The sequence below is a fragment of the Besnoitia besnoiti genome, chromosome V, assembly GCF_002563875.1.
Source record: "Besnoitia besnoiti strain Bb-Ger1 chromosome V, whole genome shotgun sequence".
NCBI classification, from domain to species: domain Eukaryota; phylum Apicomplexa; class Conoidasida; order Eucoccidiorida; family Sarcocystidae; genus Besnoitia; species Besnoitia besnoiti.
The window spans coordinates 1,101,777-1,129,710 of NC_042360.1; the positions used below are offsets into that span (position 1 = coordinate 1,101,777).

At 65.0% G+C, this 27,934-nt stretch overlaps 1 protein-coding gene across 1 annotated transcript; it reads left to right on the forward strand.

Moving 5' to 3' along the window:
• Window positions 1–12: 12 nt before the first annotated feature.
• On the forward strand, window positions 13–27,852 carry BESB_059780 (uncharacterized protein; the record flags this gene model as incomplete). The annotated part of the gene is made up of 15 exons (XM_029364392.1): window positions 13–5,404; window positions 5,806–6,258; window positions 6,495–7,689; window positions 8,047–9,471; window positions 10,086–13,296; window positions 13,365–13,746; window positions 14,124–16,393; window positions 16,747–19,443; window positions 19,835–20,356; window positions 20,820–24,370; window positions 24,743–25,285; window positions 25,648–25,859; window positions 26,636–26,946; window positions 27,211–27,393; window positions 27,670–27,852. The coding sequence occupies 15 exons, from the start codon at window positions 13–15 to the stop codon at window positions 27,850–27,852; spliced, it is 22,530 nt and encodes a 7,509-aa protein (XP_029219100.1).
• Window positions 27,853–27,934: the final 82 nt, after the last annotated feature.

Sequence of the window (27,934 nt, forward strand, 5' to 3'; positions counted from 1 at the left end):
TCAGCAATTCGGATGGCGGGGGACGAAGGCAGGCGACAGCCTCCACCGCGGGGGGCTGCCTTCGGGTCCTCCCAGCCCCCTCTCCTGCCGCGACCCCTCCCTCCGCCTGCGCCGCCGCCTGCGCCGCCGCCTGCGCCGCCACCTGCGCCGCCACCTGCGCCGCCACCCCCCTGTAATGCGGGCCGCGTCGGCGGCGCGAGCGTGTCTGCTTCCTTTCTCCCCGGGCGACCCGCGGCCTCCTACCGCTCGTTTTCTGCGTTCCGACCGGGCTCGCCCTCGGCGCGCGCGTACGCCGGAGGCCGCGGCGACGCCGACCCGCGGCAGCTGCTCAGCCCCGTCATCCTCGAGGCTCCCGTTTCTTCCGCGCGTCTCGGCACCGCCTCGGCTTTGCCCTTCTCTGCGTTCGACTCCTCCCTACCCTCTCAGCAGGGCCGTGGCGCGCCGGTGTTTTCGCCGGCGGGGTCGCCGTCGCGCGTCGCTGGACACGCGTCTGCATCCCGTTTGTCTTCCTTGCGCATTCTGCCCACACCGGCGCCTGCGGCGGCGGCTGCCTCATCGTCGCTGCGCTCGCCGCCGCAACGCGGACCCCCGTCCGCGAACGCAGCAGAGACGCCGGCGTCGAACCCAAGCGCCGCCGGGGGGGCGGCAGGCGCGCTGGCGGCGACGCGGCGGCGCCGGTGGGACGAGAAGCCCGTCGGCGCGCCGCTCGCAGCCGCGGAACCGGCCGCTGCCGAATCTGGAGGGAGAGACGAGGAGGGCGCGGCGTCGCCGCCCTATCTCTCTTCTTCGTTTGCTTCGTCTTCGTTCTCGCCGTCTCGACTCGGACTGCTTTCTCGTGCGCGCCGCGCCACAGAGGACGCCTCGGGGCCGCGGCGCGAGAGGAGGACTGAGGGCGACGAGCAACGCGACGCGCAAGGCCGCCGCTGCCCGCGCGCGGCAGAGGCCAAACTCGAGGCGTGCGCTCCGACACAAAGAAACGCATCCGAAGAGCCACCCCAGCGGTCGCCGCGAGCCGAGGCCAGCGGGCGGCGGGACGACGAGCGAGACCGTGTGCAGCTCTGCTGGTCGCCAGGGCGACGCGAGCGTGCACGCGAGGACGTGAGCCGCGAACCTGTGGGATGGAGGCGCGCAGAGAAAAGAGAAGGCTATCGCGGGCTGCGCGCCGTTGCAGACGAGGAGACAAGGTATGGACGGCGCGCGAGAGACGACTGTGTGCCGGCGGCTCGTCGGTTGTCGTCGGCGTCCGTATCTCCGCCTCGATCCGGTCGCCCCCACACACGCCGGTCCCCCTCTTCTTCCCGTTTTTCCGCGACTGCCAAGCCGCCCCGGAGCTTGTCTACAGAGGGCGAGCCTCGCTCGATTTCGCGGCGCAGAAACTCTCCTTCTCGGTGCTCGTCCCCGCCGCGCGCCTCTGAAGCAGCTGCGTCTCTCCGCGGCCGCCACAGTCGCTCGCGCACGCCTCCATCGCGCTCGCCCTCTCGCGCCTCTGAGAGCCGCACCGGGCGCTACTCGAGCGCCGCCCACACGCGGGAAGAAGACTGGGGATGCGGAGAGCGTTCGCGCGCCCGCTTCTTCGCCTTCGAATCGCCTGGAGAGACGCGCAGACGAGGCCGCTCTCCGCGCGAATCCCGCTCTGTGACGAGGGGGGGGTTTGTGAAGCGAGGCGAGCGCGGGAACGAGCGACTCTGGGCAGGAGATGACCGGGTGAGAAGAGACCTGTCAGGGTCGGGCGAGAGCGACGACTCTGAGCGGAGAGACAGACACGCTTGGCGCGACGGCAGGCAGAGCGGCAGAGACGCCTTTGAGCCCAAGCGGTGTGCGCTTCCGGGTCGTGGCGCGTTCGCGGCCGACTGCCACCCCCAGCGCCGAGAGGGAGAACGGAGATCGCTCTCTCGAAACTCACGCGCTTCCTCGACATCATCCGGTCGGGCGGGTCGGCGATGGATCTCCTCGGCTTCGCGGCGCTCGTCGCCGCGTGAGGAGGCTCGACCCGGGCATGCGGGTCGCGCGGGGCGAGCCCCCGGGCGGCTCTCGCCATCACGCGCAGACCTCTCGCTGTCGAGCGGGGACCGGCACAAACGCGAAACAGACGCGCTGCGCTCCAGGTCGCCCGCGGGGCGCACCGAGCGGCGTGATCCGCCGTCTTCGCCGCGGTATCCGCGCGCCTCGTCGGTCCTGTCTCCACCGAGACGAGAGAGGCGTCCGCCGGCGAGTGACGACGAGTCCCCAGAAGATGCGCGACGCGGAGGCGAAGCGCGGGAGAAGGAGCATCACCCGCGCCGCGGAGGAGGAGCCGCGCCGAGCGGCCGAGGTGAGGCGACCGTCGGCACTCGTCGCTTTGGCGGCGTTCGCCTCCGCCACACCAAACTGGATTCCCCAGCCTCGTCGCCGTCCTCTCCGCGAGGAGACGCGTCGCCTTCGTCCGAGCGCGGGGAGGCGCAGCCCCGCCTATCGCAGGCGTCTAGAGGTCCACGCATGCGCGGTCCTGGCGGTGATCGCGCAACGCCGACGCTGTCGCCGCCAGGCAAGCACGCGCGGCGCAGCGGCGAGCGAAGCCCGAGGGGCTCGGCTGCAGATGCAGCGCGAGCACAGCTGCGCGGCGACGAGGCTGTGAAGCCGGGACCCCAGCGGAGGGAAGCGCACGGTGTACTCGGCGAACGCGACGTGAGCGAAGACAGCGAAGGCTTCGAGAGCCTTGCGCCGTCGCCATTGACCTCACGCTCGGCCTCCGCGTCGCCGAGCCTCGCGCGAGGGTCGCCCGGCGTGTCTCCTATTTCGCCGCTGACGGTGAAGTCGGCGTCGCGCGCGCGCTGGCCGGTAGCGGAGTCGTCCAGTGGCTCAGACAGACGCCTCGAACCCGCGCGCAGCTTCGACACCCGGACGCCAGAAGCGGGCACGCCTGCCGGCCCGAGGCCTGTCGCCCCTCCCCGCGGCGGCGAGCGGCCTTTCGCCTCTGACGCGCCGTTGTCTGTCTCGGCCTCCTCCTTCTCGTTCGGCTCCTCTTCGCTCGCCTCGTCCTCATTGTTGGCGTCATCGCACTGGGCTGCAGGTCGACGTGCAGGTGACGCGGCGCTGTCCTCGCAGAGCGCCTTGCCTTTGTCGGCGGCGCCGCCGCTCTCTCCGCGGCCTGCGCCGTCGCACCAAACGGCTGCAGCGGATCCGACCGGCGCCGCGTCTCGTGTCTTTGCGCCGGCACCGGTTCCTGGGGCGTCGCCTTCGTCTTCTACAGCTTCTTCGCTGTTTCGCGCGCAGCTGGCGGGGGGGGTGAGGATTGCGTCGCTCGACGGCGTGCTGTCGCTCGCGGGCCTGGGTCGCGCGCCGCCGGTGGACGAAGTCTTTGAATACGACGAGGAATACGAGCGCTTCGGCTTCTTTCCGGCTATCAAAACGTATCCACGACCCGAGAGGCGACGACGTGAGCACGAGAGGCAGGCGCGCGCGGCGGCCGAGGCGGCTGACACCGCGACGGCGACAGGCGACGCGCGTGAGACGAAGCGCGAGGGCGCAGACAAGAGTTCCGCGATTGGGACATCTGGAAGCACGGGGGACGCGTCGCCTCGCCGCGACACGCCAGGAGACCGAGGAGACGCGGCGACGGCCGTTACAGGCGAGAGAGCGAAGCAGGGCGGAGATGGTGGGAGGCATGACGGGGAGAAGAAGAAGAAAAAGAAGATGGCAGAGGGAGCGAAAGACGGTCTTTCAACCGAGGCGTTGCTAGCCGCTCTGCGGGCGCAAGGAGAGGACGCCGACAAGAAAATGCTCGCCAAGCTGGAGAGGAAGCTTTTGCGAAAACAACAGAAGAAGGAGCAGAAGCGCCTGGCAAAACTGCAGGGAGCCGCAGACGCTGCGGGAGACGGGAAGACGCGCACGAGCGACGGAAAGGAACACGACTCGGGGGAGAAATCCACGACTCAGGCGACAGCCCCAGAGCCCAGCGAGGAGAGACAGGAAGGGCGAGACGCGGGGGACGGCGACCCAGCGTCGCTGAAAGGTCAGGCGGCTAGACAAGGCAAAGAAAAGGAAGACGGCAGTGCACGAAGGGGCTCCCAGGGAGATGCTGCGACGTGGCCTGGCGCGGGCGAAGCCGAGGAAGGAGCAAGCGCCCTTACGACTGCCGACGCGGCACTCGCCAAGCCAGGCTCCTCGAAGGACGATATCTCCCGAGCGAAGCAGCGGGCCTCCAGAGACGACCTCGACACGAAACCGAGGGGCGGACGCGGAGAGACGAAACAGCAGTCGCCCGAGGCCGGCGAGGCTCTGGCAGACGCAGCAGCCGCTGCACCACCGGGAGCGGCGCAGATAGCGGCAGAAGAGGAGAAGAAAGAAGAGGCGGAGGTCGCGAGCGTGGCCTCTGCGAAGACGTCTCCGCGTGCCACAACGAGCGCGCGCAGCAAAGATGCGCTGCCGAGAGAACTGCTGTCACTGCTGCTTGACGACTTCCTCATTGCGTCCTCGAGGAGACGAAAACCCGCAGCCGCTGCGTCGTCGTCGAGCGCGGCTGCGTCTGCCAAGCTCCCCCGGGCAGCGGAGGGCGGGCGCCGGCGCGTGAAGGAAGAGCGCTGCGACGCCGAAGGAGCCGAGTCGACGACCCCGGCGCGGGAGAGGGGGGAAGGCGCTGGCGAGCTGCGCGTGCCGGAGGACGCTGCGGAGGCGGGAGACAGGAGCAAGGCAACGCCGCGCGAAGGCGCCGTTCTGCGTGGCTCCAGCGCTGCTACGCCGGGTTTAAGCCAGAAAGGAAAACGACGAAAGGAGCCGACGACTGCCGACCTTCCTGAGGACGCCGCGGCGGAGGGCGCCGGCGCGTCGCCGCTCAAGAGCAAACTCCGCGACGTCGTGAAGGCCGAGCTGGAGAGCGAGGACGACAGCCGCGAGCGCTCCTGGGAGTCCTTCGAGATGTTTCGCGTCGGCGACTGGACGCGGGAAGTGGCGCACAAGTTCGCGTCGAGCTTCGGCGAGCAGCTCTCCGACGTAGAGCTGGGAAGACGGAAACTTCTGCACTGGGACGAAGAGGAAGAAGAGATCCTCTGCGCGGCGCTCGAGGGCCGGTTGCCTAGCGCGCCGGAGGGCGGGAGGGCTGGCGAAGAGGCGGCGGACGACGACTCTGCGCGCGGCCTGAAGGACGCGGCGAAGAAGGCGAAGAAAGTCGTCCGGCGTGCCCACAAGGAGGACGACGCTCTCGCGCTGCCACCAACCGAGTCTGCGGAGGAGGCGCGTGCAGACGCGCCTGCTGCACCGGAAGGCGACGGCGACGCGGACAGGGGCGACGAAGGCAACGAAGGCGAACCCGCGGAAGACCAGCAGGGCGGCGACCAGGGGGAGACCGACCAGCTGGCGCAGGGGACAAACAGCAAAAAGCGAAAGCGGCGATTTTCGTTTGACGACCCAGACATGGAAGAAAAACTCAGTAAGCCGGCGCCGCGACGCTTTCGTTCAGGCGCCCGCCTCTCGAGACCTGAGTCGCCGTTGCTCTCAGCAGCTCGCTTGCACACGAGAAGCGTTCGTTCCTTCCGGCAGGACGGCGACGCATGCATAAAAACTCACGGAAATGCACGCGTCCTAGCGCGTCATCTGAACGCCGTATTCGCCAGCGTGAGACTACCGACCTACTCACAGCGGCCCCCATCGATGCATATTTGTGAATATATATATATATATATATATATATATATATCTGGGGGCGCTAGCAACCTATATATGTATCGATCTGGGGATAGCTGGAGGCTCTGCCGCGACGCCCCGTGCTGTCTGCGCCTGCCTATACTAACATAGCACAGGGGGCCGATTGCGCGTTGCGTGTCTTTTCAGCTCCGAACGACCCGCTGTATGCCTGCCTGATTGAAGGCAGCGCTGTCCGGCTGACTCGGCGCATGATGAAGCAGTTACACGACGAAGAACCGCTGCCGCCTGCGCACCTCGCGTTTTCTCCTTCGTCTCGTCTCGCGGCGTCGCCATCAGCGGCGGCGGCAGGCGCGGGATCGCCCAGCGCCGCCGCGCTCTCGAGAGACGACGGCGCGCCGCTGGCGTTGCAAGAGCACGCCAGCGGGCTAGGACGATTTGCCCCGGGGAACGGCGTCGGGCGCCGCCGCGGCGAGAAAGGGCAGAAACTTGGCGCGGAGTTCGATGAGGAAAAAGAGAAGGGCAAGGATGGCGCGCCCACGACCGGCGCGACGCCCCCGTCCGGCTCCATCCCTTCTCTGCTGGGCGGCGCGGCGCTCCACACGCTCGGGAGGCGAGTTGAAGTGCGCGACGACGCTCAAGGTAGGAGCAGAAAGTCAGCTGACCTGATGAAAAGCGGTGAGGGAGGGGGAGGCGGGAGGGTGGCTGGTTCAGCGTGGACGGCGGCGCCTGTAAAATACCTGCGCCCGTCTTGTGTCTGCGCCCAGAGTATTCTCCTCAGCTGCATCTTCGGCCGCGGCCCTCCAGCATTCCGAGGGCGAGTTCACCTTGGGCTGACGGGATGCCGCTGGGGTTTGTGATTTTTCTTTTCTTTTCAGGTTTTTCGTACGTGGGCTGTCGCGTGCGCGTGGTCCGTAGCTGGCGCGACGAGAAGCAGCGCAGCACCTGGGAGTGGGGCGAGGGCGTGATCAAGTTTTTCCTGCCAAAGTTCCGAATGTTTTTCATTCATTTTCTGCTCAACGCCAAAGGAACCGACGCGGCGACCCCGGCTGACGCGCCGCCGTTGGACCTGCGCAACGAGGCGCTCGCGTTCGCGCCGGACGCCCAGCACCGAGGCTGGTTCTCTTCGTCGCACGACATCATTCGCCTCGTCTCTTCGCGGCGCGTCTGGGAGAGACCTGAGTGGCTCGCACGCCGCGAGCAAAGATCCGCCAGGCGCGGCAGAGATGGCGCAGATGCAGGTCAGGAGCGGAAGGAAGGCAGTACGGCTGACGAAAGCGACGGGGAAGAAAACCCACCCTCACGGCGGGCGGTCGCCAGCAGCAACCGAGAGGACGACTCGCGCGAGGCAGGCACACCAGACGCTGAGGCGAAAGACGGAGTCGGGATAGTCAGCGACGAAGCGGGCACCGGAGCTGCAGCTGACCTGCGCCAGGAGAAAGCTGCCGAAGAGACGAGCCGCGCGGAGCGAAGGAGTGAAGCAGGCAGACGTGAAGAGAGCGCAGGGCTCCAGAGTGCGGGGGACGTGAAGGCCGAGGAAGACGATGCCTCGTCTCCGGATCGCTCACGAAGTCTCTCTGGCTCGACTGAGAAGGCCTCACGCGCGTCGCCCGAGTCCCGCTCGCCTTCGCCGCGCTCGTCCGGGTCGCCGCCTCCGCGACCGCTCTGCAGGACGTGCTGCAAACCAGTTTCCGTCATTCGAACCGGGGCCGTTGACACCCTCACGTGGCAACCTGCCGTTTTTTCGCTTTCGCCTGAAGAGCTTCAAGCTTGCTTGCCGCCAGTCGATGCGTTGGCCGCGCCTGACCAGTCGGCGCCGCCCGCGTCGTCTTGTGGGTCTTCTGCGGGGCCCCCAGGCCCGTCGGGCGCTCGCGCCCCACGGGGGCCTCACGGACCCGCTGGAGCCTCGGGCACATACGATATTGTCACGGCGGAAGAGGCCCGCGCGCTCGCCGCCTCCTCCAAGGAACAGAAAGTCCTGGAAGTCCACTGGGGCCTGCGGTGTGCGCGTTGCGAGCGCGTCTTCCACGCCTCCTGCATTACCCCGGCTCACCAAAGACAGATCGCCGTCGGGTACGCGTTTCAGCTGACTCGTCGTGCTCCAGAGTCTCTAACTGCTTGCCGCAATCTGCATGGTCTATATTTGGTTGTGTCCATCGCTGTCCTTCCACATGCGTCTGGGGATATATATAGACACTGCAGCCTCCCGTGTACGATGGCCGCGCGCGACTGTCGTATTGGTGTCCCTGTTACCATCACTACATCTCGCTTGCAGTATGTCTCCGCTAGTCTGTCCCCATATTCATCTGCCGATCTCTCCGCGCCGGCCTCTTGAGTGAGGGCCTGCTCATGACTCGACGCGGAAGCGTGATTGCCTGCGTTGTTTGGCGTCTCTCACGGCCGACGGCCTCCTGCGCTGCCGGTCTGCAGCATGGACGAAGAGTCTCTGTGCGAGGAGAGCGCGCGCCACCGGCGTCTGATTGCCCGCCGCGAGGCTGCGATCAAGGCGTACGCGAAGAAGCAGGCGGAGAAGCGTGAGGCAGAGGCTGCTGCGGCGCAGCTGCCAAAGGGCGGAGACCCCACAGAGGATGAGCGCGAGAAGAAGCGCATAGCGACTGTCTCCAATGTGGGGCGAGACGCGGAGCGGGGCTGCGATGCCGGCGGCGCGCCTCTGAAGAGAGAAGATATCGAAGACGGCAGCGTGTACGGCACGAGCGCAAGGAATGGGCGCAGCAAGAAGAGTAAGGAATCCGGCTCAGAGACCTCGGGCGGCGGCGGAGACAGTCGCGAGGGGAGTCAGCCGCCGGGCCTCTTCCAAGGGGGCGACCGCAAGAGGGAATGGGCAGAAGACGTGAATCTTCGCAAAGGCGACTCGCCTCCACCGTCCGCAGCCCTGCGCCTTGACTTCTCCCCCCGCCAAAGCACAGGGGCGCCGCCGACTTGCCACAGGACTGGCGACGCTGCCTCGTCGTCGAGAGAGGCGGGCGAAGCTGCGTGGCGGTCGTCTTCGGCGCGCGACGCGGACGCTCAGGAGGTGAGCTCAGGCGCGTCGCGCTGCGAATCCGCAGCGACCCTATCGTCGTCGCCGCTCGCTGTCTCGGCAGGGGCCGCCGGTTCCCCGTCCCAGTCTCGCATCTGCTTGCTGTTCGTTCCCGAGATCGTGCCGCCAGCCTTGTCGACGCCGTCGCCGCCTTCGGCGTCGTCGCGGAGGCGGCGAGAGGAGAGGGTGGGGGGGCGGGCTGCGCGCGTCTGGGACGACTGGGTTTGTGCGGACTGCGCGACGTGTCGCTTTTGCTGCGAGGCGCTGAGTCTGCCGCCGCTGGGACAGGAGGCGGGCTACGTCCTAGGCGCGCCGACGAGTCAGCCGACAGTCAACTGCCACTCCTGCAACATGTACGCGCACGGCGCCTGCTGCTACCCGCCGGTCCCCGAGCTGCATCCGATCGCGACGTTCCGCTGCGACGCCTGCACGCGCTGCCAGAGCTGCGGCTACGTCGACTTGTATTGGCCTGAGTACGCCAACTGGGACATCAAGTTCCAGATGTGCTCCACTTGCCACTGCGCCATCGAAGCGGGTCAGTTCTGCCCTGTCTGCATGCGCGTCTGGGGTTTCGACGGCCTGGACGACCTCACGCTCCCCCTCGACGCTGCTGGCCTCCTCGGCGACAAACCCGCAGACGCCGCCCCGCGCGACGACCCAGAGGAGGAGAGAGGCGGCCGCAGAGTCGAGGGCAGCGGCAGCGCGCTTGTCGAGTGGGTCCTGTGCGACGGCTGCCGCCTCTGGGTGCATGCCAAGTGCGACGGGCTCTCCGAGGCTCACATGGAGCGACTTGCCTCGCGGGACGTTCTCTACAGGTACGCCCCACGGAGAAAAAAACAAAGAAAAAGGCTTTATGTGTGTGCGCATGCGAGCATGTATTTAGTTACGCATCTAGCGCATACTACCTAGATGAGAATGCAAATGTGTCCTCTGCCATCGTCTCCCGCGCGCAGCCGAGCCTCGCAAACCAAAACCCGGAGGCTCCGGCTAGATACCCCACGCGGCCAGCCTTGCCTCAGCGGGTGCCGTAGCTGTGAGCAGCTGGCGGAACTACTGAAGGCATCGGAGCGGCGGCAGCCTGCTTCGTTTCCTGTGAGGTGAACATCCTTTTTATCCAGGCGTATATGCGGCGTAGCCCCACAGCCTGCCCCTGTAAACCCCATTCAGCCTCTTCAGAAACACATCTTCAGGGTCTAGGGCTTACGTGAACATCTCTGTGCACCGGCGTGCGCCGTCCGTTCCTGGTCGTCGCGCATGCCCGTGCGCCGTGCGGCCGTTTGCGTTGCATCCCTTGTCGTTGCCTCGCCATTCTTTAGCAAGAGACAGAGAGAGAGCGGACGCGTGCGTGGGAAGTCCGCACGTTTTCACCACCGCAGCGTCAGACACTGTGCAGGCGCGGTGATTTGTTTCTGGACATTGTGCACTTCAGGTGCCCGGTGTGTCGCGGCTCTTCGCGCTCACTCAAGTACAAGCGGCTGCTGGACCAGCTCGTTGCTTTCGACAAGAGTGCGGAGTTCACGCTGCCTGCGGCCGCGTCCTTCACGCTCTACTGGCGGGTAGTGACTCGCCCGATGGACCTCACGACGATGCGCCAGAAGCTGCAGCGCGGAGCATACAAACGCGACGAGGAGGTCATCGCGGACCTGCGGCAGATCTTCCATAACGCGCGCATGGTGAACATGCCCAACACGCGGACCTATCGCAGCGCGGTCGCAATGGAGCGGAAGGCGCACGAGCTGCTAGTGGGGATCCTGCAGCTGACACCCAGCAAGATTCTGAAGCGAAAGGGCGAGCACCGGAGCGAGCGCGGCGCTGCCGGCCGAGATGCAAACCTTTTAGATCTCCTCGGCGAGTATGAGCAGCAGGAGGACTCGCAACCGCTGACTGCCGACGCGGCGCACGAGGAAGCCAGAGGCGCGGCGACGGTGACGCGGAATCTGAGCGCGACCGGCGCCGATGCCGCGGTCTTCCGCGGGAGATCGAGGTCCCTCGGCAGTCGACGGGACAGCGAGCAAGCGGAGAGCGAAGAGGCAGAGGCAAGCGCCGCCGCCTGCGCGCGCGAGGTCGACGACGGCGCGCGCGCGTCCTCGGTGTCCGCGTTGGACTCGCGAGACACGCTGCTTCAGCTCGGATCCACGGAGGTTGCCTCTTCGGCAGCGGCAGGGCAGGCCGCGCCGACGGACAGACGCGACCGCGGGTCGCGAAGAGAAAGTGCCGAAGGCGACATCGACTGCGAGCGACTGCAGACTGAGGGAGACGAGCTGGCGGCCGCGCCCGCGGAGGCGGCGCCGCCAAGCACACAAGCAACAAGCGTGGCCGATGGTGCGCAGGACACATCCGCGCCAGTCCCAGTCGAGCAGGAGAAACAGTTCGCTGTCGTCCGGTACCCGGCAAAGTACGACAGGCTGCCCGTGCCTCCACCGAAGCCCCTGGAGACACTCGCTGACCTCTGCATGCTGCCCTCCGACGCGGTACCGCTGCTCACGTCTCCGGCGACTATCCTTCCTGTGACCTTCGCATGTGGCTTTCCGCTTGCACCCTCCTCGGCTGTCTCCGTGCCTCAGTTCCCCCCGACGTTTCAGCTGGCGTTCGCGTCGCCTTCGGCCTCGTCGTCGTCCTTCATTCCCGCGTCGCTGCCCCTCGCACCTCACGCGGTGCTGGGCGCAGGCCTGTCGGCGCTCCCGCCGCCGGGGGAGGGCGAGGAGCCGTACCTCTTTGAGCTGCCTTCTCGCTGTGCGTTTTTCGACTTGCCAAACTCGAGGGAGACCGGCAAAAGGAAGAAGGGCGCCCTCGACGACGAACGCAGAGCGAGAAGCAGAACTCTCGGCGAGGTGACGGGCTCGCCGCGCGCCACGGTCGCTCCGCAGACCCGCAAGGCCAGCACGGGCGCAGGAGCCCATACCCCGGCCGCAGGGTTCTGTGCCGCAGCTGGCGAGAAGAGGAAAAAGAAGGGAAGGCGACTAGGGCGACCCGTAGCGGGAGGCGACAGAGCTGCGGGCCTCGGTGCACAGATGAGCGGGCTTCCCTCGCTGGGCGAGGGCGACGACGGATGTCTTTTCAGCGTCAGCGAGGCGGCCGCGCAGGAGAGCCACTGCGCAGACCGCGGGATTGGGCTTCACCGATCGAACAGCGGATGGATGGTCTCAGAAGACGGGGACGAAGGCGACGAGGCGCGAGGCGAAAACAAAGAGAACGCAAAGCCGACAAGCCGCGCGCTCGAGGATGCCGCCGGGCCCCCCCCCATCCTTCCCCGGTTCACCAGCGTGATGCCCGCGGCGGATAGGCCGGAGGATTTCCTCTGCGCGATCGATGCGCTATACGGCCGCGGCGGCAGCGCAGGGAGAAAGCGCGGGCGGGAGGAAGCGTGGGGGGGGCGGCGTCCCACCCCTCCTCGCCAAAAAGCCGTCAAGCACGATCTCGCTGTCGAGGGAGACCGCGCCACGAATTCGAGCAAAGCCCAAGCGCCCGAGGCCGCGTCAGAGAGCGACGGCGAAGACGCGGAGGCGGCCGGCGCGCTCTTCGTGGACTGCTGCGCTCTGTGCGGGTCCGCGGCAGACGCGGATCTCCTCTACCACTGCCCCTCCTGCGGGGAGTCGTTCCACGCGCAGTGCGTCGGCATGGCTCCTCCGTCGGCCTCGACTTTCTTTGCCTCTTCGGCGTCGTCTGTGTCCGCGGAATGCCCCAGCTGCGCAGTCTGTCTGGCCTGTGGGGAGCCGGAACCGTGCCTGCACCTCGAGGACGTTCGAAACAGACGCAAGGAAGTCGCAGTGGAGCCGCCGGAAGCGTCCGGCGTAGCGCGGGAAAGGCCGCTGGCGAGCGCCCTCGGCGCAGCCTGTCTCGCCGCCGCGGCGCCTCACGCCGAGACTCAGGGGGCAGACGCGTCTGCCTTCTCTTCGCCGGAGTCAGCGGAACGAAAAGAGGCCTTCCGCACCCAGTTCAGCCTCTATCGCTGCGGCGGGTGCGGCGTGGCTGCTCACGCCGACTGCATGTGGAAGAAGCACGGAGCGAGCCAGGCTTCTGCGCCTTCCTCAGCTCCTCTTGCGTGGGCGCTGCTTCCCCTCTCCGGCTCGCTTTTTCCTGCGTCCTCGGCGTCTGTGGGCGCCGCCGCAGGGGTGGCGGTGCCCGCGGGATTCAAGCCAAGCGCGCCGCAGCCTCGCCCTGCGACCCTCCCGCCTGCGTGGAGCCCGTCGACAGCTACGCGCCCCCCACCACTGGGGTCGCTTCCGGGGCACTTGCCCCCGGCGGGCGCTCAGCACCTTCCAGCGTCGGCTGAAGCGAGAGGGAGACTTCAGCTGCCTTGGCTCCCAGGAGTTCCGGGCCGCGCGCCTATGGCGTCCCGCGCGCCGCTGTTGGCTTCAGCCGCTGCGCCCTCCGCTGCGCCCTCGGGCGCTGCGTCGCTTGTGGCTTCTTCTGCCGCGGCGGGACTGGCGTCGGCGGCCTCCGCCCCCCCGGGGCCGGGCCGGACGCGACGGCGGAGTTCGCGGCAGCTTTGCGTGCGCAGGGAGTCCGACGCGCGGGCACTGAAGGCGAGAACTTTCTGCTCGGCGAATCCGCCGGACAGGCGCTTCAGGAAGGAAGCGAGAAGCGCCCGACGCGCGAGGCCACTGCCGCCGCCGGTGTGGTGTCCGGCGGGCGAGGGGGTCCGTCTGTTTCCAAGTCCTCGGGTCCGACGCAGGGGCCTGCGAACCCTCCCGCCGCATGCCTGCAGTCGTCGGCGTCCGCGGCGCCGCCCTCAGCCTCGGCGCCAGCTACGTCGTCATCGTTGCTTTCTTCGTCGTCTTCGCCTGCGGGCGCGCCGTCGACGGGGTTGAGCGCGCGGCGGCGCGCCTCTGGAGAGGAGATCTCGAAGGGACGGGCTCAGGAGACCGCCGGGGCGGCGCACACGTCGCGCGCGCAGCTGCTCTCTGAGCTCGCGAATCTGTTCCGCGCGCTCAAGTTGCTGGTGCGGCATCTCGGCTGGCGCCCCGTTGTGATAGCGCAGCTCTTGGGCTCGTCGCCGGAGACTCTCTACCGCATCCTTATCCAGCTCAAACACTCGCCTTTTATGGGAGACGAAGGCCAAAATATTTTGCAGTGGTGCTGCTACAAAGGTAAGCAAATCGAACCCTCCACACGCAGAAACGGCAGTTCGCTCGCTCGTATAGCCTCTCCACTTAGCTGCGTGCGCGCCGGCCTCTGGCGGCCTCAACTCCCGATGTGTGTGCCTCCGCATCCGCGTCGCTTCTGCAGAAGTGTATCTCTACATTGCGCCGTGAGTGCAGAGGCGAATGCGTGGTCGTGTCGTTATTAAACGAAGTTCTATCGCGCTAGCATGGTTTCGAGGACACATCAAATATCCGTGAGTCTACTCCGGACACGCCTCCTCTTTCACCGATAGGCTCACATTTGAAAATCGCGCGGCTCCCTCTCACGTGGCTGGTAGGTCAACCTGTCTGTGCGTCCATGCGCTTCAATTCCTTCCGTGCAGCGCTGGAAGCGAACCAAGTCTTGCCTGGGTTCGAAGGCGTCCGCATGCCGCCGCCCTCGGACCTAGGCTCTCCCCCGCCGTCGGGCCCTGAGGTCCTCGCGCGCCTAGCCGCCCTCCGCCAGGCGCATGCGCCACCGTTGGCGCCTTCCCCGGCTGCGTCGTCTGCGCCCTCCGCTGCCCTGCGACATGCTCCAGAGCCCCCCCAGAATTCGGCCGCGCAAGCAGGTGCCTCGCCCGCATCGGCGACGTCGGCGTCGACTCGCGACCTCGCGTCCCCGCCGCCCCTCGCGCTGCCGTCAGGAGCTGCTGCGTCGCCCCCCGGCAGCCAGGCGTCGGGCGTGGACACTTCTTCTCTTGGTCTTCTTCCCTCCCTTCAGCGGCTGCAAGCGACGACTGGAGCTGCCGCAGGGCCCGCTCCAGTCGCAGGGGCTGCGCCTGGGCTCGCGGCGGCCGCTGGGGGAGTCCCGAACGCAGCCCCGCCTGGCGGCGGCGCCGCCCCCCCGGCCGCTGTCGCCTCTTCCGTCTCCTCCGGTGGCGCGCCGTCGGCTGGCGGCTTGTCGATTGGCGGCTCGTCGGCAGCTGGCCCGAGGGGCGGCGCCGTGGTGAGTCCGGAGCAGCTTCTGGTGAGTCACATGCTTCTTCAGAACTCGATTGCCTCGTGTGTGTCGCCCGGACCGCGGCTGGCGGCGACGCAGGCGGCGGCGCTGCAGCCGTTGCGCGCGAAGGAGAGAGAGAAGCAGAGGGAGACGCTGGATCAAGCGAAACCCGCGTTCGCGTCTTCTGCGAGCTGCGCCTCGAACGGAGACATGACGTCTCTATCTTACGCAAACTGTCCCCCGCCTGCGCTCCTCTCCGCGGCAAGCCGGCACGCCAGCGGTACCATCGAGCTAGGCGACGCTAAGAGCCTAGCGCCGAACATCCGCGACAAAGGCGACTTAGGTGCGCAGTCGGAGAAACGAACCGGTCATGTCGCGCATGCGTCCCGTGTCGCTGCGCACTCGCAGCGGCAGCCAGAGGCCGTTAGACCGACCGGTGCTTCGGAGGTAGACGTAGACACGGCAAAACCCAACGCCACTTGCGACGGCGCGACGCGCAGCGCGCCGTCTCTTCCCCGCGGGCAGGCTGCGGACCCGCCGGCGAACTCGGTCAGCGCGGAAGCGGAGGCGCTGAGTGCCTTGCTTTCCAGCTGCTTCCCGGCCTCGCTTTCTGGCTGGGCAGACGTTTTCAAGGGCGGCGGGGGGTCGGATGGGGATGAGCAGGGCTTCCGCGCACCCGACGAGGAGATGCAGGCGCGCGGCGAAGAAAGGCAGCTTCGCCAAGAGAGCCTGCATCGAAGCTCGCCCAAACTCTGTGCCGCCCTCGCGCGAACGGCCACCTGTCTGAGAGGCGATGCGGCTCCACGCGCTGGCGGACAGCGAGACGACGGCGAGCAGCTCGACAGGGCGGCGCAAAGACGCGCAAGGCAGAGATGTGCGCCGCGGGGCATCGGCGAGCTCAGCGTCGTCGGCCTGTCGGTGCCTGCCCTCGCACATGCTTCCGCCGAGGAACGCCGCGACAGGGACCCGTCGCTGGCGGCTGCAGACTTAAGCGCCATTGAAGAAGACTGTGAAGCCCCGAGCAAGAGAGTGGAACGCGCATTCAGGCAGGAAGGCGTGCACGCGACCGCCCCGCCTTCCGGCGCGTGTGACGATGCGTCTTCGAACAGCGTGCCGGCGTCATCGATTTCTCCCTCAGACTCTCCGCCTCCATCGCTCGCCGTCCCCCGAGGCCACGCAGGCTCGCCGGCGTTAGCAGTTCTCCAAGAGCGCCTCAAGGGTCTGGCGCAGCCCCCCGCCCCGTCGCCCGCTTCGTCGGCCTCGTCGACCTCCTCACCCGGCGCAGCGGCGGCCTCGCCGCCTTCGTCTCTCTTGTCGTCTCTGTCAGCGAGCGAAGTCCAGCAGCTGCTGTTCTCTTCCTCCGGGCTCGCGCACATGACCCCAGATCAGCAGCGGACAGCCCTGCGCTCGCTGCAGAGACAGATCGCCTCCGCATCGCCGTCGCAGGCGCCCGCGACGCCCGTGGCGGGGCCCGCAGACAGCCGCGGCGGAGGGAAGCTTCCCTTCCCTCTGGCGACTGCCCTGTCGTCCACGTTCGCCTTCGCGACGGCGGGGGGGCCGCCGCACAAACCGACTGCGGCCGCCCTCAACGAACGAGATGGACATTGGCATGCAGCCGAAGGCCTAGGCGGCGCCGAACTTCCAGGCGGAGGACAGACGGAGGGGCAACAAGCGGTAAGCGTGAGAAGGGAAGGGGTTTTCCGGCGCCTCGGAGACAGACGGTTGGCTGGCGACTACGACTCCGTCTGTCACTGAATCGAAGTTGGATGCCTCTGTATCGACCTGCTCTGCAGTCTGCGTATCTGTGCAGTAGTGGTCTGTCTCTGTCGGGGTTGCTGCGGATGCCCCCTGCGTGCCCGCCGGCGTCTCCTGCCCTCGCCTCGCCGACCTCGAACTACCCTGGGTCATGAAACGTGTCATGGGCATGTACATGCATGTCTCTGTGTGTGCGGGTTCGCTCGCCAGAGAGGTGTACGGAGTGAGCTGCATCGCCCGCGTGTGTTGGCTCTAAAACGTTCTCTCTGCAGGACTTACTCCTTCGACTGGCGCGGCAGCGGAGCCAGTTGGGCCCCCAGGTCCAGCAGGCGCATCCGACGCAGATGACCGCGGCTGAGCAGAGTGCGCGCGCAGCCTTTCTTCAGCAGGCGACTCATCAGTTGCGAAGCGCCATCCTTCAGGCGTCGTCTTCTTCCTCGGCCGCCTCCTCCCCGTCGCCTGCGGCCTCTCCAGTCTCCACCTCAGCCGTGCCGCCGGCCGCTGCCCTTCATGAGAAGCTTCAGGCCTTGCTGCTTCATCTTCAGCAGCACGCCCATCAAGCGCAAGGCACCGCCCAGCCCCAGTCTCTCCTGGACTCGCTCGGGGCGTCGGGCGCGCCTCTCCCGAGCCAGACGCAGGGGCAGGGCGCCTGCAGAGAAGCGAGCAGTCATGAAGAGGCGGAGACGCGTCTCGGTCTGAGCGCGGGGCCAACTGCGGCGGCGCAAGTCAAGAAGCGACACAGGGGCCCGGGGTCTGGACTCCAGCAGGACGCGGGCTCCGGGGCGGGTAGCCGGATCTGCTGGGTGGGGTCGCCTCAGGCGACGGAGACACCGAGTCCAGGGTCGGCGCTGCGCACGCATGGAACCAGCCAGGGGATGCAGAGTGGCGCACTGCACCACCTGGGATCGGTGCAAGGTCTTGCTGCGGACCCAGAGGGACCAGGGAAGCCCCTTCCGAGCCGCCCGCCCTCCTTAGGGGCCGCGGGGAGCCTCGCGGCTAAGGGTCCTCTGCCAGCCCTTGCGCGTCCGCAGGCGAAGGCCGCTGAGGGCGTCCAGCCGCTGCCGCTGCGGCCGTCACCCTCGCTTAGCCCTTCCCTGTTTGTCGGCCGAGCGGGCGCAGGGTATTCACAGCAGCAGGGAGGCTTCTTCCCCCCGCATCCGCTTGCGTGGACTACCGCTGCCGCCGGCAGCGGGGCGACAGTGAATGGGTCGTCGAGCCCGGCATGGAGTGGAGTGAATATGCCTCTGCAGCAGAACACTAGTGGACCGAGCCTCCATGCAGCGGGGGCGGCGACTGCGGGCGGTGCGTCGCCGCCGCTCCACGCGCGTCCGTTTTCTTCTCCACAGACTCAGAGGTACCCGCCCGCGAGTCTGCACACGCAGCAGCAGCCTCCGCCGTCCCTTCCGCCTGCATCTGTCTGTTCGGTCGCCTTCGCGACTGGACACGGAGTGCAGGCCTTCCGGCCGTCGCCGCCCGGCTTGCCCTCGGCCTCCGTGCCTCGAGGAGACAGGGGGTCAGGCGGCGGCAGCGGCCGACTCGACGGCAAAGCGAGGGGCGTCGACGCGCGCCTCTTGGCCGGTGCTCGGGGCACGTATCCTACGGCGCTCTTTGTATCGCCGGGGGTGGCGCCAGTCGCGTCGTCCTTCGCGGCGGCTGACGACCAGAGACTTTTGCATGAGAGGCTGGACAGAGAGCGCGCGGCGCGGGCGCTGATGCTGGGCGGTCCCCAGGACCGACGGCAGCCGTGTGCCCCCTCTGTCGCGGCCTCCCTCCACCCGCAGCTCCTGCGACATCAGCAGCCAGGGCTCTTCGCCCCGCCCCTTTCGGCCGCCGAGCCTCTGGGGCCTGCCTCGACTGTGGGAGCCCAAGCTGCGTGGATTGCGGGCGGCGCGAGGGCGCTGGCAGCGGCACTGGGCAGTCAAAATGCAGGGATGACGTGGCGGACTGCGTGGGCGTTCCCAGGCATGGACGAGCCCAATGAGAAGAAAGCAGGAGTCCCAACCGACGCCGGCGGAAAAGCCGCGAGGGAGGCGAGGGAGCGCGCGGACGAAGGCGCCGACGCTCAGGAGGCGTCGATGCTATTCTGCGGAGACTGCTGGCGACGAGGCCAGCATGGCAGACAACGAGAAGGCGCCGAGGGGGGTCAGAACTGCGACGTCGCGGCTGAGCTCGACACGGCGAAGCTCGCGCTGATCACGAGATCTGCCTTTCTGCCGCAGCAGATGCTTCTGCTCCCAAACAACGGATACGCAGCTGGTGGCGCGGCTGACGATACCGTGAGGAAACTGGGTGCCGGGGCGGACAGGGATCTCGTTGTCAAATGCGGGTTCTGCGGCCGCATTGAAAGCGCCCCGTCGTCGCTCGCGGCCGCGGTGGTGCCCTCTGCCGCGGCTCGTGGAGGCCGGCTGTCTCCGACCTTGCTTGCCGCCTTGCGAGCCGCCGCGCGCAAGGTCGCGGCCTCTCCCTGTGCGGCGCCGATATCGAACGCTGCTTTGTCTGCAGGAGAGGGGCTTACCTCTCAGACTGCAGCTGAAGCTCCGCAGACGCCCGCCGCCTCTGCGCGAGGGGATACGGTGCCTGGGAAGAAGGCGGCCGCTGCAGGCGCATCGGAGGACCAGGGCGGCCGTGATGCCGGCGAAGAGCCGCGCGGCGTGGGAGAAGAGGAAGGCGACGAGGCTGAGGAAACCGCGGTGATTGCGCGTCGTCCGCTGGTCTTCCTGAACGGCCTGCAGGGAGTTTGCTCACGCTGCTGCCCTCTAGACTTCTGGGGCGACGGCGACTGCGTGATGCGTGCTGAGATCAGCCGCTTAGCTGTCGCGGGGGTAACGAGCCCAGAGGAGGCCGGGGTCATTCGAGAGAGAACTCTGGTGGAAAACGCAGCGGACGATGGAATAGCTCAGAACTGCGAAACAGGCGACTCGAGGAGAAAAAAGCAAGATTCCCCTATTGCTCGCATAATGCTCTTTCAGGTAAAGAGGGACAGAGTACGCTATGTGAGAGGACGGAGTTCACGCGGGTAATACAGCAAGCGTGCAGTCCTACATGAATATATGAATATACATGTGTATACATGTATGCATATATATATATATATATATATATAGAGTGTGCAGACGATGCGTCCTTTCCGACCCAACAATGCTGAGTACTGCTCTCGCGTGAAGGGTTCCAAGTTGAAACACAGCCTACAGGTTTCAGCCTGATTCCATTGTGCATGAGGCTACAATTTACATGTGAGCAAGACGCGCTTGTGGCATTCGTCTCTGTTCCTTTTTAGGAGCTAGGCCACCTCGAGGAGGCTCACGTGCAACTCACTTTTGAGCTGGTGGTGTTTTCTGTTTCCTGCACTTTATCTTTCAGACGTTGAGGCCGCTGGTCGCGACCGTCGTAAAGGCCTTCATCGGCCCGAAGCAGGGCACAGAGAAGCCGCAACGGCGCGGCAGTCCTGCGCCGCCGGCGCGCTCGTCGCTGCCGCTTGCTGAGGCGGTTGCGCTTTTCACATGGATGCTCGTTGCCGCCTTAGAGAAGCGCGAGGGAAGAAAGGGCAAGCAGCGCGACGAAGGAAAAATCGAATCACGCCAACAGCAAGCCGCAGAGTCGCAGGCAGAGGACGACGGAAACGGATTCAGCGCCCCAGGCCCCGTTAAAGATGGAGGCGCAGAGAAGCGTCCTCATGGAGTAACTGGAGGCGAAGAGACTGCGAACGCGGCCCGCGTCAACTTGAGGGATATATGCTCTGCGGCACTTACGTGGCTCATCAGGCATCACGCGAATTTGCCTCCGGTGAAGGCGGTCGTTGCTGCGGCTGTCGCGGGTTCCGCGGAAGCCGACGACGGCGACCGCCTCGCCCAGAAGGCAACAGACAGCGACGTGTCCCCAGAGGTGAGAAGAGCAGCTGCGCCCCCGCGCTCCAGCGTGCTGGCAAATTCCAGTAGAACCCCGTGAAGGCCAGACAGAGGGGCCCCACACTGTCGTGGCTGCTATTCGTCTGCATCTCGGGGAGATCTCAATCGCGTGACCCGGTTTTGAGCACTGAAATCGGCATGTCTTGGTGCCTGACCGCCGGATTTTGTTTACAGAATGAATGCCCTCTGGTGCACACACGTCTTCTGAATGCGTGAGTGACGTGCTAGATGATGCGTCCCGCCGGCTACGTGTATCTATCTATCTATCTATATTCTTCTCTACTCAGTTTTATATTCATATACTCGCCTATCAGCATAGGTGTACTGCCGCACAGCTGCGCGCGTCGATGGACAGCTGAGTTGGAGACCCGCTGCCTCGTCAGTATTCGCTTCGTCTGCACGAAATTTTTTTTTTGTATCACGGAGTCTTGTGCGCACAGGCAGACTGGCTGGCATCTCTGTTTGAAGCGTTTTACAGTCTGTTCCCCGAGTGGGCGCCCGCGCAAGCGATCAAGATAGGGAACGGAGCCCGGCATGTCAGCGCGACTGAGGCGGGCGCCGACCTGGAAGCCCGGCAAACAGGCAAGGACGCTGAAGCTGACGAACCTGCCCACGCGGAGCCGCTGTGGACGCAGCATCGCGCACACGTGAGATCCTTCTTCTCACCCTTCGTCGGGGCTGCGTCTCTGCCGCCCACGTTTGGGATCGACTTGTGGTCGCCTTCGCCGTCGGCTTTCCAGCCGTTCTCCGCGTCCTCCGTCTCCTCTTTCTGCGCGGCGGTCCGCGCGTCCGCAGGCGCCCGCGGCCACGTCGCCCTCGAGTTCAGCCTCCGATGCAACTTGTGGGCGCTTCTCGAGTTTTCGTTTCACCGCCAGAGCTCTCCGCAGCAACTGGTCACCTCGCCACCCACGGCTGGAGCCTCGTCGCTCGTGGCGTTCGCCCCGAGCACGCGAGACGCCGCCCCTTCGCTGCTTGTGCGGATTGTCGCGCTTCGCCTGCGTCAGGGCGACCCGCCGCGCGTCCGCCGCTCCTCGTCGCCCTCTTTTACGTCTGCTTCTTCGTCGTCTTCGGCGTCCTCGCTGCCGACGTGTGCTCTCTGCGGCGTGCGCGGCGACCGGCTCGTCGCAGGCCGCCTGCTGCCGTTTGGCGCGAGTGTGTTTTTGCACTCAGAGTGCATTGCCTGGTCGGTAGACCCTGTGCTGCTTCCGCCTCTCTTCAATCCTCGTCTTCCGCTCCCCGCCTTCCCGCCGATCGCTGGCGCGAGCGACCTGCGGGCTCTGCCGCATCCGCAGGCGGGCAAGGGGTGCGCAGAGGAAACGCATGTAACCGGGCTCCGCGCGGAGCTCGACGGCGTCGAGGCAATCAGGCAAGGACTTTCGCGAACGCCTTCGCTTGGAAGTGGCAGGGTCGAGGGCTCCGAGCTGGTAGAGACGAAGAGGGAAGCGGAGGACGGGGGCAGTCTAACGGATGCGGCGCTCAACGCGACCTGTCATCCGCTTTCGGCGGCTTCCGCTCGCGCCCAGTCCGTGGCGCGCCCGCTGACGCTTCCTGAGACACTACACGCGTTTGCAGAGCTGCCGGCCTGCCTGCCGCCTATAGAGATTCCGAGTGAGGAGGTCGGGGAAGTCCTCGCGGACGCAGCGGTTTCGCGGTGCCTGTGGTGCACGAAGCTTGGCGCCTCTGTCTACTGCTCTGCGCCAGAGTGTCCAGTGAAGGTTCACCTGGCCTGCGCCTTCGAGGCCGCGACTTGCTCGAGACACGAGAGGGATTCTCCCGGCGCCGCCGCCGCCGTCTCTTCGGCACACGCGTCATCTGGCGTGGCTGGCGGCGGGGACTGCTCAGAGGCTCAGCGCGAAGAGGCAGAGCTCGACGGCGATGCACAGAGCGTCGGCGACCCGGGCGTGCAACGAATGAGAAAGGAAGGAGCGGACCGACCGACGTTTCCAGTTCACATTCTCTTTTCGCGCCGACAAATCTGGTGTCACGCCTGCTGGACGTCTTTTCAGCCTTCTTCATCCCCTTCGTCTTTCGCCCGCGACGGCTCGCCGCGTCTGGGCGGCGCCGACCCCCTCTTCCAAGCGCTCGAGGGCCTTTCCGGCAGCGTGTGCTTCATCGTCGCGCGCCAGCTGCATCAGTCGATTCGGCTCCGTCCGCCCTGCCTGCCCCTGCGCAGTCTCTCCCTAGAGAATGACAAGCTGACTTGCTTAGTGGCGTCTTCCCTTTTGCCGTTTTCCGCCTTCTTCTTCATGCTGCCGGCAGTCTTCTCTCCCTCGGCGCCTCTCGGCTCCGCGGGCGCGTTGGGCGCGCCGCCGCCGGGTTCGGAGCTGGGGCATTATGCGGGCGCGTCTACTCCTTTCTTCTCTTTCACGCCGACCCATGGCCTAGTGCCGACTCTGCTCAATCCGCTGCTGGCCTTTTTGACGTCGTCGTCCTCCATGACGCTGCCTCCGTCCTCTTCCCCGTCTTCGTCGCTTGCTACGCTTTGGTCTCAGAAGGTTACCTTCTACCGCAACCAGAGAAACCTGATTGCGTCGCTGCTGCCCTTCCTCCTGCGCTCGCCGTCTCTCCTCGGCGCCCTCACCGCCTCCGTTGACGGCAAGCGGCTGCTGGCGCGCCTCGAGACAGACTCGAGCCTGCCGGAGGACGACGGGCGCTCCAGGCCCGCAGGCGCCCAGCCGAAAGGCCGCAGAGGCTCGGCGCTGAAGCGGCGAGCGAGGGACGATCTCGCTGAAGAGGAAAGGAAGGCGAAGGGCGGGGACCGGGAAGACCGGCGGCGAAGGCAAAGGGTCTGCGGCGGCCTCGCAGAAAAGGACGAGCCGCCCGTGTTCGCGTCCGTGGGGGCGGGCTTGAGCGAAGAAGAGCTCCTCCAGCTCCGCTACCAAAAGCTGCCGCAGGGCGAGTTCTGGTTAGGCGGCAAAGGAGGCGAGCCGCCCGCTGGCGACAGGCAGGCCGCGACTCCGGGCGACAGAGCTGGGGGGACAGGCAGCACGTGTGTCGAGGCGTTCGGAGACGGCGACGAGGCCAGACTGGACTTGAAGGTCGACGAAGGCAAACAACGTCCACGCGCGTCCTCTGCGTCTCTCCTCGCTGTCGCATCTGAAACGGAGATCGGCGCAAGTAGCGCAGACGAAGGCGCTGCGGCAGCGTCGCGACTGCAGCTGCCGTCTGCACTCTTTTCAGCCGCCTCCCGCAGTCGGCTCGGGGCTTCTCTTTTCGCGGCCTTGTCCACGCCTCTCCTGTCTCCTGCACCCTGGGCTGCGCAGTCGCCTTCGTCGTTGGTACCTCATGCGCCGGGCGGGCCTGCGTCGACGCGAGAGAAGACGCACCGTGTCATTCGCCATGGCGGCCTGACCGTTCTCAACGTGGGCACCCCGCTGTCCTACGACGGAGGCGTCCACGCGTTCCCGGTCGGCTTCGTCGCCCTCAGGCGCTTCTGGGTGCCGCCCTGTCTGCAGACCCGCGTGAGTTGCCTGCGGAGACTCGACGCAGATGCCCAGCGAGGAGGATGTGAAAAGCTGACGCCGCCGCCGGCTCGAGCCTCCCCCGGCGCCTCGGCGGAGACGGGCAGCGCGGCGGCGAGACTGCCGAAGAAGGAAGGCCAGAGAGAAGCAGGCGCGCCCGCGCAAGAGGAATATCAGGAGGACGAAGAGGCTGCCAAACGTGGTGTGAGCGAGGAGATGCAGAGGAGTGGAGAGTGCAGAGGACCTGCGAGGCGCGGCTGGGAAGAAGAAGGCCGCGTGCCGCTGAGAGCCTCCTATGTCTGTTCGATCTCGCTGAAGGATGGAAGGCCCTATTTCACCATCGACCTTCTGGCCTCCTCGCTCGGGCACAGAGCGCCCACCTGCGCCTGTCTCTTCACTGCGCTGCCGGCGTCCGCCTCCTGGGATCGCAGTGCGCCACCTCAAGAAAAGGGCCAGGCGCCTCCGCCTCTCGCCGGGAATGCATGCGACGGGGAGAGGGCTCAATTCGACCGACCCACACACACCCAAGGGTAAAAGCTGCAGCCATGCCGGGAGATGGAGTCACGCGTCGGCGAGGTTTATCCCAGATCTGTAGACATCTCATCACCTGCAAATTCCGGGCATGGTCCTCACAACCATGGCCACGTACCTACGTATTTGTACGTGTCTGTAGGCATGCAAATAAATATAGATTTGCTGCGTCTGCCGCCGTGTTGATACTTGCTGAGGATATTTCTATACATGTTTATGAAGACGTGTATATATATATCTTTCTATCTTTGTCAATAGTTCGACATGCGTGAATGTTGGTACTCTATTTTCTACTGGGTGTGCGTTCGGTTTAAGATAAATTATGCTTTCGAATCCTGACATTGTGCCCACTGTATACCCTTCGCCTGCAGCGTCCTGCAAGCTGAAGGCCGCACCAACGGCCTGCAGACAGAGGCGAGCGGCGGCAGCGCCAGAGGCGGAGGAGGCGAAGAGACACCGGCTAGCGTTTGCCGGCCTGTTTCCGGCTGGCGCCTGGCTGCGGGACACGATATCGAGGCGACGTTCGCGCACTTCGTGTCTCTTTTTCACTTCCGCCACCCCGAATCCGCGGGCGCCTGTCAGCCGCTTTCGCATGGAGAGGCGCAGGCCTCTGAGAAGCGAAAGCGAGACGACGGCCGAGAGACCAGCGAGCCACACAAGAGACAGAAACACATGTCTAGCGAGCGCGAGAGGCGCGAGGGCCTTGGCGCGGCGAAGGACAACGCGCGACCCGCTCCTTCGTGGGAGTTCTCCATCAGCGCCATCACCTTCTTCGGGGTGGATTCGCCCTACGTAGTTGAGCAGCTCAAGCCGAAAATCGTCGACGTCCTCGCGTGGCGGGCCTTGACGCGTCTCGGCGAAGCGCATCACAGTCGCCTCGGCGTGCTCCTGGGCACGTGCCACCGCATGGAACAGTAAGCCGCTGCAAAACACGCAAGATGAAAGTTTCGTTGCATGCAGATGCTATGTGATCGCTGGACAAAGGATCGCGACTTCGCCATTCGTTTCCGGTCTGCTGCGTGGTCGTTGCCACCGCCTCGTCATCATCTGCGCGATCTCAGCGCCTGAGGGAGGTCTGCCTTTCTGTGTGCGTCGTCTCCCGTCTCTTTCCACTCGTAGCTAGGTACCCGAAGGAGTCAGTGCGCGCCTGAGGCTCCACGTATGCGCCGACAAAAGGCGCTTCACGCGATCTGCACTCGCCTTTGTTTGCGGTATTGCTTGCGCCATGGCTCTCAATTCGAGAATTTTTTCCCTGTCGTCTTCCTTTGTTTTGCAGGTGGGAACGCCGATGGCCCCGAGGAACTTTCTCCGCGCCGCAGCCCCAGGGCGGCGGGCGCGAGCGGGACGGCCGTGGAGAGCCTTCTCTCGGCGTGCCCCAGGATCTCCTGCTTCAACCTCCGGAAGAGGAGACAAGCGGAGAAAACTTGGACGACCTGATGGTGTGCTCCTTCAATCGCATCAGCGAAAAAGTAAGGCACATACCACATCGTGCACGCAGAGGATGGGGGAGGTATTGCATATATATATATATATATATATATATAGATAGATAGATAGATAGATAGATAGATAGATAGATAGATAGATAGATAGATAGATAGATAGATAGATAGATAGATAGATAGATAGATAGATAGATAGATAGATAGATAGATAGATAGATAGATAGATAGATTGATTGATTGATTGATTGATTGATAGATAGGTAGATCGATAGATAGATAGATCGATAGATAAATAGATAAATAGATAGATCGATGGATCGATCGATCGATCGATCGATCGATAGATAGATAGATAGATAGATGGATAGACAGATAGATCGATCGACAGATAGATAGATAGATGGATAGACAGATAGATCGATCGACAGATAGATAGATAGATAGATGGATAGATAGAAATGCGCCGTTTCTGCAGCATGCACAGTGGGTATATATGTATGTATGTATGTATGTATGTATGTATGTATATATATATATATATATATATATATATAGCAGTTATATATATATATATATATATATATATATATATATATATATAAATGCTTTGCATATGGCAGAAACGGCGCAATTTGGTATGGTTGCTGTCGCGATCGTGTCGCCTTTGCGTGTCCTCGGAGTGCCGTTCACGTCTGCGCCTCCGCGTGGCAGCCGAACCTCCATCTCGCATGATGCCGAGCTGTGTCTCGCGCGTTAGGTCCGCTGTCGTCTCTGCGTTTTGATGATTCCTTTCTCGTTGTGGTGCTCTCTGTGTTGCAGGCCGGCGACGCACTCGGGCTCCCAGACGCGTCGCCGCTTTCTGTCCCGGCTGTTGCTTTCTCCGCGGCGGCGGGCGCGCCGTCGGCGTCTGCTGCGCTGCCGCTGCTGGCAGCCGGGGGGGCGGAGGGGCGTCTTCGCGCTCGGCTTCGGTCCTCTCCCGCGCGCGGGCGAAGCGGCAGTTTGAGCAGCTGCCGCCTTCCATGCAGTACCGCTACCTGCAGTCTGTCGCCGTCGACGACCGGCTCAGCGTGCGCTCGAGTCGCATTCACGGCCAGGGCCTCTTCGCGAACGTCCCGCTGGCTGAGGGCGAGGTGAGTGCGGAGAAATCGACACAGCAACTCCAGCAAAGTCCCAGCTAGGGCGAGGAGGGAGATGAACGTTTGCCTGTTTCGCGCGGACGACTCCCAGGAGGCGTCGCGTGCAGACAGAGGCGACGGGCTTGCCAATGAAATGCAGATCAACGTGCGGGGAAGGGGAGGGGGGGGAGGGGAAAGCGGCGGGCGTATGATTTAGGGTGCGCCAGGTCCGTGTAGCCGTATGCGGTCATGATTGTCGCTTTCTTCGCTTTCTAACAGCCGGTCATTGAGTACGTCGGCGACGTTGTGCGCAACTGCGTGAGCGACCAGCGCGAAGCGCTTTACGAAAAGCAAGGCGGCGGCGGCGACGGGGCCTGCTACATGTTTCGCCTCGATGACAACTTCGTCGTGGACGCGACGCGCGCAGGGAATGTCTCCAGGTTCATCAATCACTCTTGCGAGGTATGCGCAAGTCTGGTATTTCATGCGAACCTTTCTCCTATTCGCGTGTAGCCCGTAGTCTACACATGTCGACACCTGTCTCGCTGTCTCTATATGTATGTCCCTTGGTAGGCGTATCGTGTACGACGTATCCGTATTTATCCGTCCGTATACGTGTAGATTTGTCTGTGCATACAGGTGTGTTGCGTATGTCCTATACCCTCACACGCTGCCGCGTTTTTGCCCTGTTGACTGCGAAGGAGCTCGCTGCCTCTCTCTTGCCTTTTGTGGTTTCAGCCGAACTGCACATGCCGCATTCTGGTCTGCGAGGCCGGTCTGAAGCACATCGTGATCATCGCGAAGACGGCGATCGGCGCCGGCGAGGAAATCACGTACGACTACCAGTTCGGCATCGGCGGCGAGACTGACAAACTCGCCTGTCTCTGCGGCGCGCGGACGTGCTTGGGGCGAATGAACTAACTCCGAAGAGAAAAGTGAGCGGAGACAGCCAAGACAGGTGCCCCTATCGCGTCGCATGAGGCGGCCACAGCGGCAATCAACA